At 41.0% G+C, this 14,663-nt stretch overlaps 1 protein-coding gene across 1 annotated transcript in view; it reads right to left on the reverse strand.

Moving 5' to 3' along the window:
• Positions 1–14,663, reverse strand: part of SLC6A7 (solute carrier family 6 member 7) — a 107,276-nt gene that overhangs the window by 34,196 nt on the left and 58,417 nt on the right. Inside the window, exon 8 of the mRNA XM_073567990.1 lies at positions 12,018–12,142. Coding sequence (XP_073424091.1) covers positions 12,018–12,142 — 125 coding nt within the window. The remainder of the gene's footprint in view (positions 1–12,017; positions 12,143–14,663) is intronic.

The raw sequence follows: 14,663 nt of genomic DNA on the forward strand, positions 1-14,663 counted from the left end.
TTTGTTTGATGGCCTGTGACTATCCATCTTCCTCTTGATTATCATTCCAGAGGTTTTCAATGGGGTTCAGGTCTGGAGAATGGGCTGCCCACGACAGGGTTTTGATGTGGTGGTCTCTTAATTTTTTCCAGAGCTGTATAAGTAAGGACTCACTCACACTTGCGATGAAATCGAAAGAGTGCTGTCCTATAAAAAATCGGATTGCACAAGGCCCAATGTTAAACTATAGGGCAGCTAATATTTGCGATTATTTTCTCATGGCAATTCGGCATGAGAAAACAATCATAGCATGCTGGGAATGGCTGAGACGATCGGATCGAACGCACGCATACAAGTCTATGGGTGCATGTGAGACATTGCACTGCACCCGGATATCACCCTTGGATGTTGGCAATGAAGGCGATGGAGAAATGAATTTCTGCGCCTCTTCCACAACTGTGCTCCGATTATCGCATGCGAGAGGGTCTGTGTACAGAGAACTGACATTTGGCTCATGGTCACAGCAGAGCTGGAGCCGAGTGTCATTAGCAAGTCGCATCCAAGTGTGACTAGTGTGACTCCAGCCTAAAATTACTAAATTGAGATAGATATCCCCGTTAACCTCTCCCCAAGTAGGGTGCAATAGTCGGTTCGACATCAGGTTGTTGCACAGCTTGTTGTATAGCTCCTTGAATATCCACAGTTCAGTAGAAAAACTTCACAGAGCAGATTACATGGGATAACAAGCTTTTACTTGTCAGAACATGAGGTAAAGGAAAAATGTACAGTCATACAATGCTGCATCATCGAGAAGTAGGAAAACAAAACTGAAACTAAACAAGAGAGACCTTTTCTCTTTCAACACATTAAGCAAGGAAACTTTACACAACATCACCATCTATTGTCAGATCAGCATAAAGTCCTCCTTTAACATAAACAGTAAGTCCATTTCTGTTGCATATGCCAACACAGGTCGGTATGTATGGAATGGGCTCAGGAGCTGAGAGTTCACCATAAGTGGCAGATGCTAGCTGTGTTACAAAGCCGGCGTCTGTCTGTAACAGCAGCAACTGGAACTTGCTCCAGTTGCTGCTTTTTAATTCATAAAAGCCGCTGTCAATCTCTGACGGCAGTTTTTAAATGGATAGACTGCAAGTCCTCGCATACACTGGCTCCTATCAGTTTCCCCAATGACGCGATCCTGGGTGCCGATGGGTTGTCATGCCAATTATGATTTGGGATTTTAAATTTTTAGAACAGTGAAAGTGGGATAAGTGAAATGTGTTGATGGAGGCTGACAAAACTTATGGCACCATCCCCAGCAGAATCAGGATGATAATGAAAGCCACCATCTGCCTGGCAGAATGTGTACTACAATGGGCATTCCATGTGGGCGGCAGACAGTTGCAGCATTAAAAGTGAATAATATTAGATCAATAAAAATATTAAATAAGCATAGTAAAAATCATTTTTAGAGATAATATTCCACAAATCAGAGCAGCTGTGACTTATACCATGCTGCTGCTACATTGTTTTAGTCAATTGCTAATGCAGGCTCGTGATTTTGCAGAGCAGTCATTGCAATCCATTGCAATAAGAAAAGTAGTTTTGTGTGTAAAACACCTGTCATCTTTCAAAATCATGCTGTTGTCAAGCTAATTATTTAGAAAATGACAGAGCTGCTAATTTATGCAGGTTTTCTGCCATTTTGCAGGCGCACCACAATGGCCCTGCCTGGTCTTACCCTGAAAATACTTAATTAGTACAGCTCCAAGTATGTAATTAAGGTTCTTATTCCAAAAATAATTATTTAATATGATGACGGTCCACACTTGGGTTTACCCTGGAGGGGTGTGACAAAGTGTCTACTGGGTATTCACTAGAACCTCTAATGGTGAGGAGAGACTTGGGCCGTTAGGGTTGTCACCAGGTACCACTCCAGAGCAGTCCTTGGACCTGCAGAAGCTGACCACTAGGTCAAAGGCACAAATATGAAGGACAGAGTGAGAAAACAGAGATGATGTCAGAAAGTCTGAGGACTGGGAGGACAGCTCAGGTTCAAAATGCAAAGCCAACTAGCAATGACTAAGAACTTGCATTCAAAACGAGTTTTATCTTCATTTTACATGTTTTTATAGTGGTATGGTGGAGGGATTTGCATTTGGATCGCCCCCAGGGCTGTGGGACTACTCGGTACCTGGCTGGTGTCTATCAGTGGGACGTGTCAAGGTGGCGGTGACCCAGTCCGTGGCCCCGGGAGTCCAATGTAAAATGGGTCTAGTTAAATGGAATAGAGTAAAGTTTATAGGCAGTAGTTCGTGACGCCACCTGTGGTATTCGGCAAGGAAGGTGTTAAGCCGACGCTGCGGTGCGGATCCTCTGGGACAGATGGTGGGGCGCAGCAAGGATGTGATAGCTCTCCACAGGTAGAGCTGTAGTCTCAGGGCAGTAGTAATAGGTGTTGAGGTAGATGGTGTAGTGCTAGGCACAGAGAGGCAGCAGTGCTGAGTGGGTTGGCGCAGGAGAAAGGCAATGACACAGCTGAATGCAGTTCCAATTCTTTTATTCACGTTTCTGGCACAGGCAGGTGCCCGCTTTAATGCTGCAGTCTCCAGGTCAGGGGCTTAGCCAGCTTCCAGGCAGATGGATTAACCCTTCCAGCACTCCCTTCCAAATGTGCCTTTTCTGAACATCTCCTTTCTAGCGCTAATCTGAAGTACTTGCAGTTCTGAATTACACTTAAGTTCCTCTTGCTTGCTCTCACTTAGAACGCCTCTCATATGGCAGGCAGCCGTAGCCTTCTCTCTCTGGCTTACTCATGTTGCTGCTGTGACTCTGAGTCTTAGGTGGGAACAGAGCATTTACAGCCTCTTGTTCCTCCGGTTTCTGCTGCAGGATCATCAGTATCCATACAACCTCGGATACTGGCGCCCGGACGATGCGCTTCAGCTAGGAGTGAGCCTGACTACAGCTCAATCCTCCAAGCTCATCTTTCCACGTCTACACTCTTCCCTCTCTCCACATGAACTGACTAACTTCACTCTCCTGGCCACAGAGAGCAGCTCTGGTTCAGAAACTCCCTCTGCTGGCCTGGAGTGGGAACTGTGCTGTGTGCTGGAATTACCTGATAGAGACCCTTCATTGCTTCCAAGCATGACATCACACTCCCTAGGAGGAAGGTAATGCCACTGTGGCGACCGTACTCCTGGGGGCATAACACATTTTCTTAACACTTTTTTGTACAATAAAACTATGGCTTTTTATGGAAGACCCTGATGCTATAATTCATTTTTCCTTCTTACTCCCTGGTGCATCACAAGTTTCGCACAGTGGATCTCGATTTGGGTGGGGTGATTGAGATTTTTTCACTGTTATCTTTGTGTTGAAATAAAAAAAGTAGTATAGAAAAAGTCAATAAAAATATCTATATATATAAAAATGAGTGTATGAATGTAAGTTTGTGTGTGTGCGTGTGTATCAAGCCATGCCCACTCCACATAGCTCCGCCCACTCCACACAGCCACACTCACTCCACACGCAAAGCCCCGTATAGTAAATATCTAATATATACATATATAGCTCTGGCAAAAATTAAGAGACCACTGCAAAAGGTTCAGTTTGTCTGATTTTTCTCTTTATAGGTATATTTTTGAGTAAAATGTATGTAATAAATATCTAATATATCTATTTCATAGACACATCTTCTTGACCACAACAGGTTACACTGCCTGTGTTGCCCATAACGACCAATCACTAAGCATCTTTCATTTCACCAGAGCTGTTTAAAAGATGAAAGCTGAGCTGTGATTGGCTGCAATGAGCAACAGTTTTCCTTGTAGATAGTTGTGGTAACTGAGGCCTATTATTCTTATAATTTCTATGGTGTTATTGTCCTTCTGTAAAGCTGGAAATAGCACAATTTATTACCGTGCTGACACAGACCACCCTCTGACACAGACTGCAGGGGGGAGCCCAGAATCAGGAACTTCTCTTTGGCATGAAGCATCTCATTAACTTAATAATTCAAACACAGATTAAAAAAGAAACACAACACGGGTTTCTCTAGCCCAGGTATCATTTTAATCGGTATAACAGCGCCAACCTGACAATGTCTGGTTCGCTTTAAACTAATTTATACAGCTACAACTAATGCCACGTGAAATTAGTCCTTTACAATTTCAAACTAAATGGTATTACACTCAGGGGGCGGAGCTGCCACACTGAAATGTTATGTGATGCAGGGATAATGCACCTCCACTGTGTACAGATGGCAGGGAACCTGGAGATGACATACAGTTATATACTATATACAGGGGGAGATGACATACTGGTATATACTATATACAGGATGAGATGACATACAGGTATATACTATATACAGGAGAGATGACATACAGGTATATACTATATACATGGGAAGATGACATACAGGTATATACGATATACAGGAAGAGATGACATACAGGTATGTACTATATACAGGGGAGATAACAGCTATTTATATACTATATACAGGAGAGATGACATACAGGTATATACTATATACAGGGAGATTACGTACAGGTATATACTATATACAGGGGGAGATGACATACTTATATATACTATATACAGGGGGAGAAGACATACAGGTATATACTATATACAGGGGAGATGACATACAGTTATATACTATATACAGGGGAGCTAACATACAGGTGTATACTATATATAGGAGAGATATCATACAGATGTATACTATATACAGGGGGAGATGACATACAGGTATATACTATACACAGGAGATGATGACATACAGGTGTATATACTATATACAAAAGGAAATGACATACAGGTATATACTATATGCAGGGGATACTATGCCCAGGCTACATTGGACTCTTCAGCTAGTAAAATAATAAAACCTAAATGGTAAATCAAAACATCAGAATTTACCATTTTAGTTTGAAACACTTCCCCCAAAAATACTATAATAATGATCAAAACATCATACATAACCCAAATTGCTATCAATAGAAGCATCAGCTTGCCATGCAATAAAGAAACCCAGCTTTATCGTTGGAAAAATAAAAATGTCACAGATAATTTTTACCACTGTAAAAGCAAAACCACAAAAACAAAAGAGAAATTGCATTTTTTTCACATCTTTCAGTACATAAAGTGGATGGTGTCATTCAAAACTACTACCTGCCTCACAAAAACCCTCTTAAGGCTAAGTTGCCGGAAAAATAAAATGTGTTTGCTCTTGGAAAAAGGGGAGGAAAAAAGCAAAAAAAGTAAAAATGAATAATTGCCCGATCCCTATTGGATTAAACCAGATTTTTATGTATTATTTTAAATATGTCGGATAATTATTTTTTTTTATTTTTCCCATAGCTGTGCTACAAAAAAATAGTCTGAAAATTTGCAATTTTCACACTGGCCACTAGTTTTCATTCTAGACTCTATACTTCCTGAATCGTGATCATTCATTAGCAGCAATAAATTTATTTGTATTGAAGCATGTAAAGAGCATGCTCAAATCTGGGGGAATCTGATTGTGAAGCGAGGTGGAGGAGGTGAGCTGTGACCATAACTTTTTGAGACTGGTGGATCCTGTGTTATTTGCTCTATATAGAAGTGTTACTTTTCATAGTAATCCCGTCTGTAATGATAATGAGACTGCTGAAATGTCCTATATACAAATAGGAAAAAATTGCTGAGCTACTTTGATTCATATTCAAGTCAATGGGTGCGCAAGAAAAAGGGATCAAATTCAGCTTACCACCTGTATGTCGTGTGCTTTTTACGGATCCATTACAATTATAAAAATAGGAAACTCTATTTGTATTTTATCCTTTGTTAAATTGCTCATGTAAAAAACAGACGGATTATTCACATGCGGATGAAATATTGTCATTTTTTCATATGAAAAATGGGGTTTTTGCATACACGCGTCTGAATCCAGCTTAAGAAAAAAAAAAAGTCCTAAAAAGGGACATCCCCTTTAAAGACTAAGGCCCTGATTTATGAAAGTGGGTTTGCCTTTTTTTTATTGCGCTTTTAAAGTTGAAAGTTGAGTCCAGGCCACCTACACCGAAAAGGACTGAGAATGGGGGGACAGGGAGGGTGGGGTTTCTATGGCCACCAGTCTAATTTATGGAAATGTAGGACATATTCGCAATAGTGGTGTAAATTTTCCAGAAATGTACACCGGCCTATGATTGGAGAAACATGTATAGCTATAAGATGCGCCTAATTCATTAATGAATGAAGCACATTTTACCCCGTGCAAAACACCGGTATTACTGACTTGAGGATTAAAGGGGTTTTCCCAAAAACAAAGTATCGTACATTTTAATTAATAGATTTTAGAATAATAATAATTTCCTCAATTGGATGTGATTAAATAAAATGTTCCTGTGCTGAGATAATCTTACAAATGTGCCCCTGCTGTGTACTGTGTAATGGCTGTGTCTGACCGTAGAGGAACATGGTCTGATCATACCACAGCTCCTGGGCAGGGGAGGAAGCAAAAGAGTATACAGACATTGCAGCATAGGATTGCAAATTATTCTTTTTGTGAGGTAAAACATTTCACAGAGTGTTTTTAAGCAATGTTTTATCTGAAAAGAAATAACGATTTGCAATACTGTCCTGTCTGTATGCTCTTTCTCTTCCCCTCCTGCCCAGGAGCTGTGGTATGATCAGACCATGTCCCTGCACGGTCAGACACAGCCATTACACAGTACATGGCAGGAGCAAATTTATAAGATTATCTCAGCACAGGAGCATTACATTTAAACACATCCAATTGTGGAAATAATTTTTAATTAAAGATCTATTGATTAAAATGCTGATTAAGATACATTTTCCTAGTGGCAAAACCACTTTAAGTCATTTTCTAATGACACAGTTCCTTTAAAAGAATTAATAGGACTCATTTTTCAGTACCATAGTAGATGCAGTACCCAAGTATCCACTCACTTTCAGAAGAAAGCGTTAAATATGTTTTAAATATCACACGGCAGAGACGAAGAATATTGAGCCGGAGCTGTCGGTTCTGGGGAGAAAAATGATGTGATTGGTTTTTAAATGTTATCGGTAAGAAAAAACATAAACCCTTTTCCACCACTAACATCCTGTTGCATTATTAAAGTGCATGATGTGGCAATGTCACAGCTTGATTCTCAGCATCTCTGAAATGACAGCTCTAAAAATGAGCTTAGTGATCTGTTCATCTCTGCAGGAGAGTCCTGGGATGTGCTTCCCGCCGCTTCTGCAGCCTCGTCTGTGTTCACACCTATTGTTAGCCATCAGTTCCAGTTCCTTTCTTAGAAACAAATGCCACAGGATGAAACATCATCTTTATCCCTCATGTCAGTATTTGTCTGGTTAAGAAAACATATTACTGAAACTCTTTCTAAGGCTCTGTGCACACGGCATCTTTCTCAAGGCAGATTCCATCTAAAATCCACCTGAAAATGCGCCACAAAAGCGCCCCATAAAATAAACACAGTGCACAGGTATCAAAACAACATTACTGTGCACATGTTCTGTCTTATGTGGCTTTTTTAACCGCTTTATTATGGAATCAGACCAATCCATAAAGCTGTAGAGAAATCTGAGTGAATAAGATGGTCCAATTGTCACTAGGGTGTTATGTCCTCCTGGAAGATCTGGAGTTAGACGCTCACGTTGGGTAATGAAATGCAGGTCTTCTTTAGAGATCGTGTGATTTAAGTCCCATATTAAATGGATTTAGTTTCCTCTGGTGCTGAAGAGGTTAACAACCCTTTCTATGCTGTTCAGAAACATGCAGCTGCTTCTGATCTGGTCATTACCTCTTCCTGTAAAAACTGGTCAGACCTTCTTGATCACAGGTCCTTTTGCCTACAGCGTTCCCTCTCACCGTGGTGCTCAGGTCCCATCTGCCTGAGCTCCCCCACAGCACCTGATTCCCTGGGCTCCCTCGCAGTGTGGGTGAGTCACCCTGTTCAGCCGTGGCAGATCGCCGGTGCTGACAGGGTCTTGACAATATCAGGGTTTAAAAGGAGCATAGTAAGGTTGGAAACTTTGGCCTCTCAACCTTCAAAAGTACTCTCAGGACAGGGATAGTTAAGGTCCACGTTCCAGGGACAGTTTAAGGTCCCCCTTCCTTACCGAAGACCAATTTAGTTCAGGACCTACACCTATCAGCTACAAAGATAGGGTCCAATTAATAATTTGCATTGTTTTTAAGTATTTTTTAATTTTTTGACTTGTGGTTTTCATTGACCTTCTTTTGAACCAAATTCATCAAAATGTTGTGTGCAATTCATGAAAAATGTACAAAGCACATTTTTTTCGGTCTTTAACTGACTTTGCATCTTTTTAGTGGGAAACGTCATGTTTCGCAAAATATCGCAAAAATTTTGTACATAAAATCACTCCAGGGAGGGACCGTAGGTAACAAATTAGAAAAAGACCCCTAAAAAATAGAACTTTTATTGAATAATCATAAAAATAGATATAGAAAACCTAAGTGCCAGGTGATAATGGGTTTAGATTAGTGACCAGATATAGAATAACCAAAAATCACTCTCAAAGGAAGGGGGAAACCTCTCCCTAGTAAACCCTAATGTGTCCCTTCCTAGCCGCAGAGGTTGGCACCCTAGTTGTTGACGATATGGCGCCCCCGCTCAACGTCGGTAGCCCTAAAAACCCTATAACACCCTAGCAAAACAAAAAAAGGAAAGGCACCTGGTTGCAAAACAGATCTGTTGGCACGTTTAGATGTGGCCATTGTAGTTTTTGTAAATTTGTGAGTCCATCAAAAGTTTTTTCGAGTGCACACACTAAAAGAACATATAACATGAACTGTTTTGCAAATTGTAAGACCACAGGTGTTGTCTATTTATGTACGTGTACATGTCCTCTCGATTACGTAGGTAAAACAAAGAGGGAACTACGTGTTTGTATCAGTGAACATCTGGGGGACATCAGGCACAACAGGGATACTCCATTAGCCCGACATGTCAAATTGGTGCGTGGGGGTGATGAAACACAAATTTCATTTCGGGTAATTGAGCGAATTCAACCCACTGTTAGACAGGGGGATTGGGATAGGAGGATTTTACAGCGTGAAACACGCTGGATTTTTTGGTTGGAATCACAGAGCCCTAGTGGCCTCAATGAGCAATTGAATTTTGTGAGCTATCTCTAATCTGGGTTCCTGACAGGCTGTAGTCTACTTTTTTTATGTGTTATGTCTCATTTTTTGAGTATTGGTAATTTTGCCAAATATTGATGTACATTATTTGTTAGGTTCTTTTGGGGTACATAGTTGTGTTCTGTGGAAGGGCAATTTATTCTAATGAGAATTGTGCTATTTTATTTTATCACATTTTGGGTTATTTTTTGATATATATTTGTGATGTTTTATAACATTGTTGTTTATTTATATTCTGCTCCAGCCTGAATCGCATTTGTCCTTGGAGCGTATTCTCGTTCTTTGGGCTGATAAGTGCATTTGGGCTATTGCCATTGTGATTGCCCCTCTAGCGATGGACTTCCGATGTTTTTCATGTATTCTGTGTTCCTTTTAGTTTATATCATGTGATCGGAGCATTGTTGCTAAGTAACCGCTTCTCCTCTGATGCAGTTCCTGTGTGTGGAGCGCATTCTGCGCTCCATTCACTATTATTGAGTAATGTGGGGTAGTAACCGCCCCCTTCCTGATGCATTTCCGGTGTATTCGTCACTAACCATGTGACCGGAAATGATGCTGAATATGGGCCGCGGGAGTCTTCAAATGACGGCGCTTCAGGTACAGTTCACGCCGCCCTCTGCATTCTCTTCAGCCGGTGGGGGATGGGACCCCTATGATTTTGCCCCTGATGAACCCTCAATGATTAGGAGGGGGAAACGCGTCGGGCGTTTACGACACATCAATGGCTGATAAGTATTTGTTTTGATTTTTGATTGTCAGACCAACTTTGCTCTGTGAATGTGCATCATGCTGTTTTCTATGGCTATTGATGGCCGTTGTGTTTGATGGTACATTGTTTCTGCTGCCATGATTTGCCATGGAAATCATTTAACTTTGATTGCAATGATTTCTTTGATGGACTATTAGGTCCTTTATTTATGAATTGTCTTTTTTGCATTGTTGGTTTGCAATTATATGGCTGAAGTGTTGCTGCTAATGCTGATGGCTATTGAGCCTGTTATTGTAGACGTTTTTTAGGCAATATTACTGATATATGTCCCTCTGTAGTAGACGTATTTTTCATTACAGGATAAGATTTATGAACTACAGGGACTATAGTTTTTTCTGCAGCATATGTATTTTTAAGTGCAACATAAGTTATTCATAGCTGCATTATTCAATTTTCCTTGAGCCTTTTTTGACTACAAGATAAATTTATAGCACTTCAGCACTTTCCTTCTATAAGGACATATTTATGTCTACCCGTTAGGGTTTTTTTTCGGGTATAATTGTTTGTGTGTGTATACTGTGTATCCCTTTTTTTGTTTTGCTAGGGTGTTATAGGGTTTTTAGGGCTACCGACGTTGAGCGGGGGCGCCATATCGTTAACAACTAGGGTGCCAACCTCCGCGGCTAGGAAGGGACACATTAGAGTTTACTAGGGAGAGGTTCACCCCTTCCTTTGATAGTGATTTTTGGTTATTCTATATCTGGTCACTAATCTAAACCCATTATCACCTGGCACTTAGGTTTTCTATATCTATTTTTATGATTATTCAATAAAAGTTCTATTTTTTAGGGGTCTTTTTCTAATTTGTAGTCTTTTGGTTTTCAAAAAATATTTTTGGTCCCTATATATTTTTTCTGAGGTTTCTTAGGGACTGTAGGTAGAAGGGTTGCATCAAATTTTGTGACTTTTAAAGACAAGTCAGATTTTCTGAATCTGTCTAGAATATCTGGAAAAGCCACAGTGATTTAAAAATTAGGACCCTAACTAAACCACAAAAGACAAGTTGAAAAAAGTCACAGATCGTTTGATCAATTTAATGACTTTTTGATGAATCAAAAAGTCAATAATTGAGAGGTATTCACACCAAAAAACTGTCAGGAAATACATTGATGAATCTGGGTCATAGTGTTTAGATCTGGAGGACTGAGAAAACCCATGGACATGCCATTGTATTCAGTAGTAACTGTGTAATGCTTCATTTTGCCTGTGGTGGCGCTGCAGTAAATCTGAACACTTGCAATTTGGCTTTCTCCACAAATTGCAGTTGATCATAAGGGAAATCTTCAAATATAATGGAATTGTCCAAAGTGAGCAACACCTTTAGGGATGTACACAAAATATTGCTTTTCACACCTGATTCCCCTTTGAAACAGTGATCATTCTGGATGTAATCTTGGATATTTGGGGTACATGACCATTATTGTACAGGGTTGAGACAGTGCTTAGATTACCCCAACACTTTTCAGAATTGTGCATTAATTCCAAACAGCATTTGAAAACAATTAGGTCAAATTCGACATCTGGGTAACATGTTCCAAGTATGGACAGAGATGTATCGACTGCCTATGTGGCTGTCAAATTTAGGTCAGGAGGCTTGCAGCTTCTCCATACTTCATGGACATATGAATTCTCGCCAAGGTTGGCTTCCAACTCTGTGTCCATTTCTGACAGTACTAAGACAATGAATAGAGAGGAGGTCAAGCAGGTTCACCTTTGCTTCCATCAAGAAAGGACCATGCAGAGCCCAAACTTTGGCATTTAAAGCTCCATTCTCGGGACCGCTGTGGGTCTGAGCCGTTGGACCCCCAGCAATCAGTAAATTATCCTGTATCTTGTAAGTAAGGGATAACTTATTATTTTGGGACTAGCTCTTTACATGAGCATCGATCTGCAGGTAATATTGCTAATTTCAAAAATGCCTGTGTAACCTCATTTTAAGAAGAGAAGGAACGGGACAATCTCATAATCTTTCTCACCTCCCAATGCAGCCATTTTTGTGAATATTTTATCTCTGTCAACACAAAATCCATGTAGACGAACAAGAGATGAAGAATGTAAAATGGTAGAACCAATTCTTACCTGCTTTAGCCACTTGATCTACTGGAACACCTAGTTCCTGGGACATATAACCCAAGACGGAGAAGATAGCAAATCCCGCCAGAATGCTGGTGAAGGCATTCCCAAGCGTGACAATAAAAGTATCCCTACAAAATAAAGTAAAATCTGTCACATACAGGGGTATTCTGTTTTATAGAAGACTTTTTACTCAAATTGAACTGGAAAAAAAACCATTTTTTTGAATTTTGCCTCTTCGTTGCAGGGAATGTTGGCTTCCAATGTTTTTTATTTATTTTAAATCGAAGTGGATCTTCTGAGTTTTCTTTAGGGGGCATGTACTTTCTCCCTGTATGAATATGATCAATCATAAGCAATTAGCAACAATCCAAGGAAAGAAGAACACCCCCTCCAATAGCTTAGAGCAGGTTTCTTAGGGTACCGTTACACCTAGCGATGCACCAGCGATCCCGACCAGCGATATGACGCGGTCAGGATCTCTGGTGCATCGCTAGGTGGTCGCTAGTGAGCTGCCACACAGGCAGATCTCACCAGCGACATCGCTGGGGACGGGGATCGCTACTTACCTGTCAGACGCGGCGATACTGCGTCCTCCCGCCCGGCTCCACACGTCGCTCGTCGGCCCCACAGGAAGCGCAGCAGGAGGTGGCCGACTAGGAATGGTCCAGGAGCTTCTCGCGCGATCAGCGATAACCAGCGGGGGAGCGGTCGGAGGTAAGTATCACATGCAGCGACATCGCTAGCAATATCGCTGCAACGTCACAAAATCGGTGACTTTACAGCGATATTGCTAGCGATATCGCAGTGTGTAACGGGGGCTTTAGTATGTGAGATGTAAACATATAACTCTGATCTCCTGGTCTAACCTCCTGCATGATTAGAAAGCACAGTTGATTAACACCTTTCAGATAAAGTCCCTGTGGGGGGAGGGGCAGCACAGCTGACTTTAACTGTTTCACATTACAAACCCTTCTATCAGATCTCCTCCTCACATAGCAATGTTCACTTTGCTGTACTGCCCCTCCCCCACACTGACTGTCCAGAGATGAAAACTCAAAGTGTCAGTATCACACTAATGCGGAAAAAACGGGGTGGGCATTGGGGGAGACAAGCGACATATTGCATGGTACAGGTGAGAAGGGAGTTAAGGAGTTGCTCACCTGAAAAGGTTGTGATTGTCTCAACTCCAATAATTGCCCATGAATATACCTGCTGTTGCAGTCCTGTTGGCAAATGAAGGTAAACCCTCTTTTGCATATCGATTAGTAGAAAAAGCACACTCAAAGTAGACCACGCTGCTGTAAAAAGGAAGCAGTTTCAGCGTGGAATAGTAATTTTGTATTTTGACACGTTTCGTGCTCTCACTGACCTTTTTTCCATAAAACAAGCTAAAAAGCGCAAATAATTTTTCATTTATTTAGCTTGTTTTTTAAATGAGCTTGGTGCAAGCATAAAACACGTAAAAATCAAAACTACAAAATTACTATTTTGCTCTGGAACTGCTTCCTTCATACAGCAGAGTGGTCTATTTTGAAGCGTCAGCGTAATTTTTCTACTAGTATCACACTAATGTCTGTTGTTCTCAACTTGCAATCACTCTGCAGTGAAGTCAGAGTAGTGTGTCATTACATCTCACACAGGAGCAGTCCAAAACAAGCAGTTTACTCCTGTGTGAGATTTAGTGACGGCCCTCATCTCACTGCAGAGCGAGTATGAGAAGATTGAGCACAGCAGCCATAGGTGTGATCCCTGAGACACTCAGCAATCAGGAGAGTTGATAGAAAGATTTGCAGTATGACACAGCTAAACTCAGCTGCACTGTCCCTCTCCAACACTGACTCATGGGAGGAGGTTAGTACAGGTGAGATCAGGGCTGTATCATTACATCTCACAAACTGAGAAACCTAAGCAATGCTAGCGGTGTGTTCTTTTTCCAGTGTGTTGCTGCATGCTTATGATTGGTCAACATCACACAGGGAGAAGAAATACACACTCCAAGTGAAAACTGTCTGATAACACCCACTTGAACCTAAAAAAAGTAATCTCATTATGTGCCAAATACTTTATTTGCTAATATCTCCGCAACAGAGAGGCAAAATGAGAAAAAAAGTGGTGAAAGGTTCTCTTTTACAAAATGAATGTTATTATGTGTGTAACGAAAACCTAGACATTTTTCCAATATAAATCCCATATCAGTTCATCAATGGTTTGCAGATAAGTGTCACGGGTTCACCACGACAGAGAGGAGCCAGAAGACCACAGCGTCTGATTTCTCCTACTCCTGAATGGATTAGAAGCACTTCACCTTCATATTAAACTGCACAAGTTTTTTCTAGCATTGCAGGAGTTAATCTGCTCTGTTGAGAGCTCCTGGAAGCTTTCCCTCCTTAAGGCTCTCAGCTGTGCACTGCTAGCCACTCCCATCTCCTATATAATCTGGGCCCTGGCTAACACTCATTGTCATAGTAGCTTATGCTGCATGGCTGAAGGTTGTTGCTGGTTATTATTGGAGAAGGCTTTTGGTGGATTTATCTGTGACTGTTGCTAGGCTTTGGGTGTGTGATAATTCCCTTTCTTCTCCTACTTTGGTTTAACTCCATCCTCCACTTCCCGGTGTATTCCTCTGTTGTATGTGTGAGTATATTTGTA

Source organism: Dendrobates tinctorius, unplaced genomic scaffold (assembly GCF_039654945.1).
Source record: "Dendrobates tinctorius isolate UK_male_01 unplaced genomic scaffold, ASM3965494v1 ptg000020l, whole genome shotgun sequence".
NCBI classification, from domain to species: domain Eukaryota; kingdom Metazoa; phylum Chordata; class Amphibia; order Anura; family Dendrobatidae; genus Dendrobates; species Dendrobates tinctorius.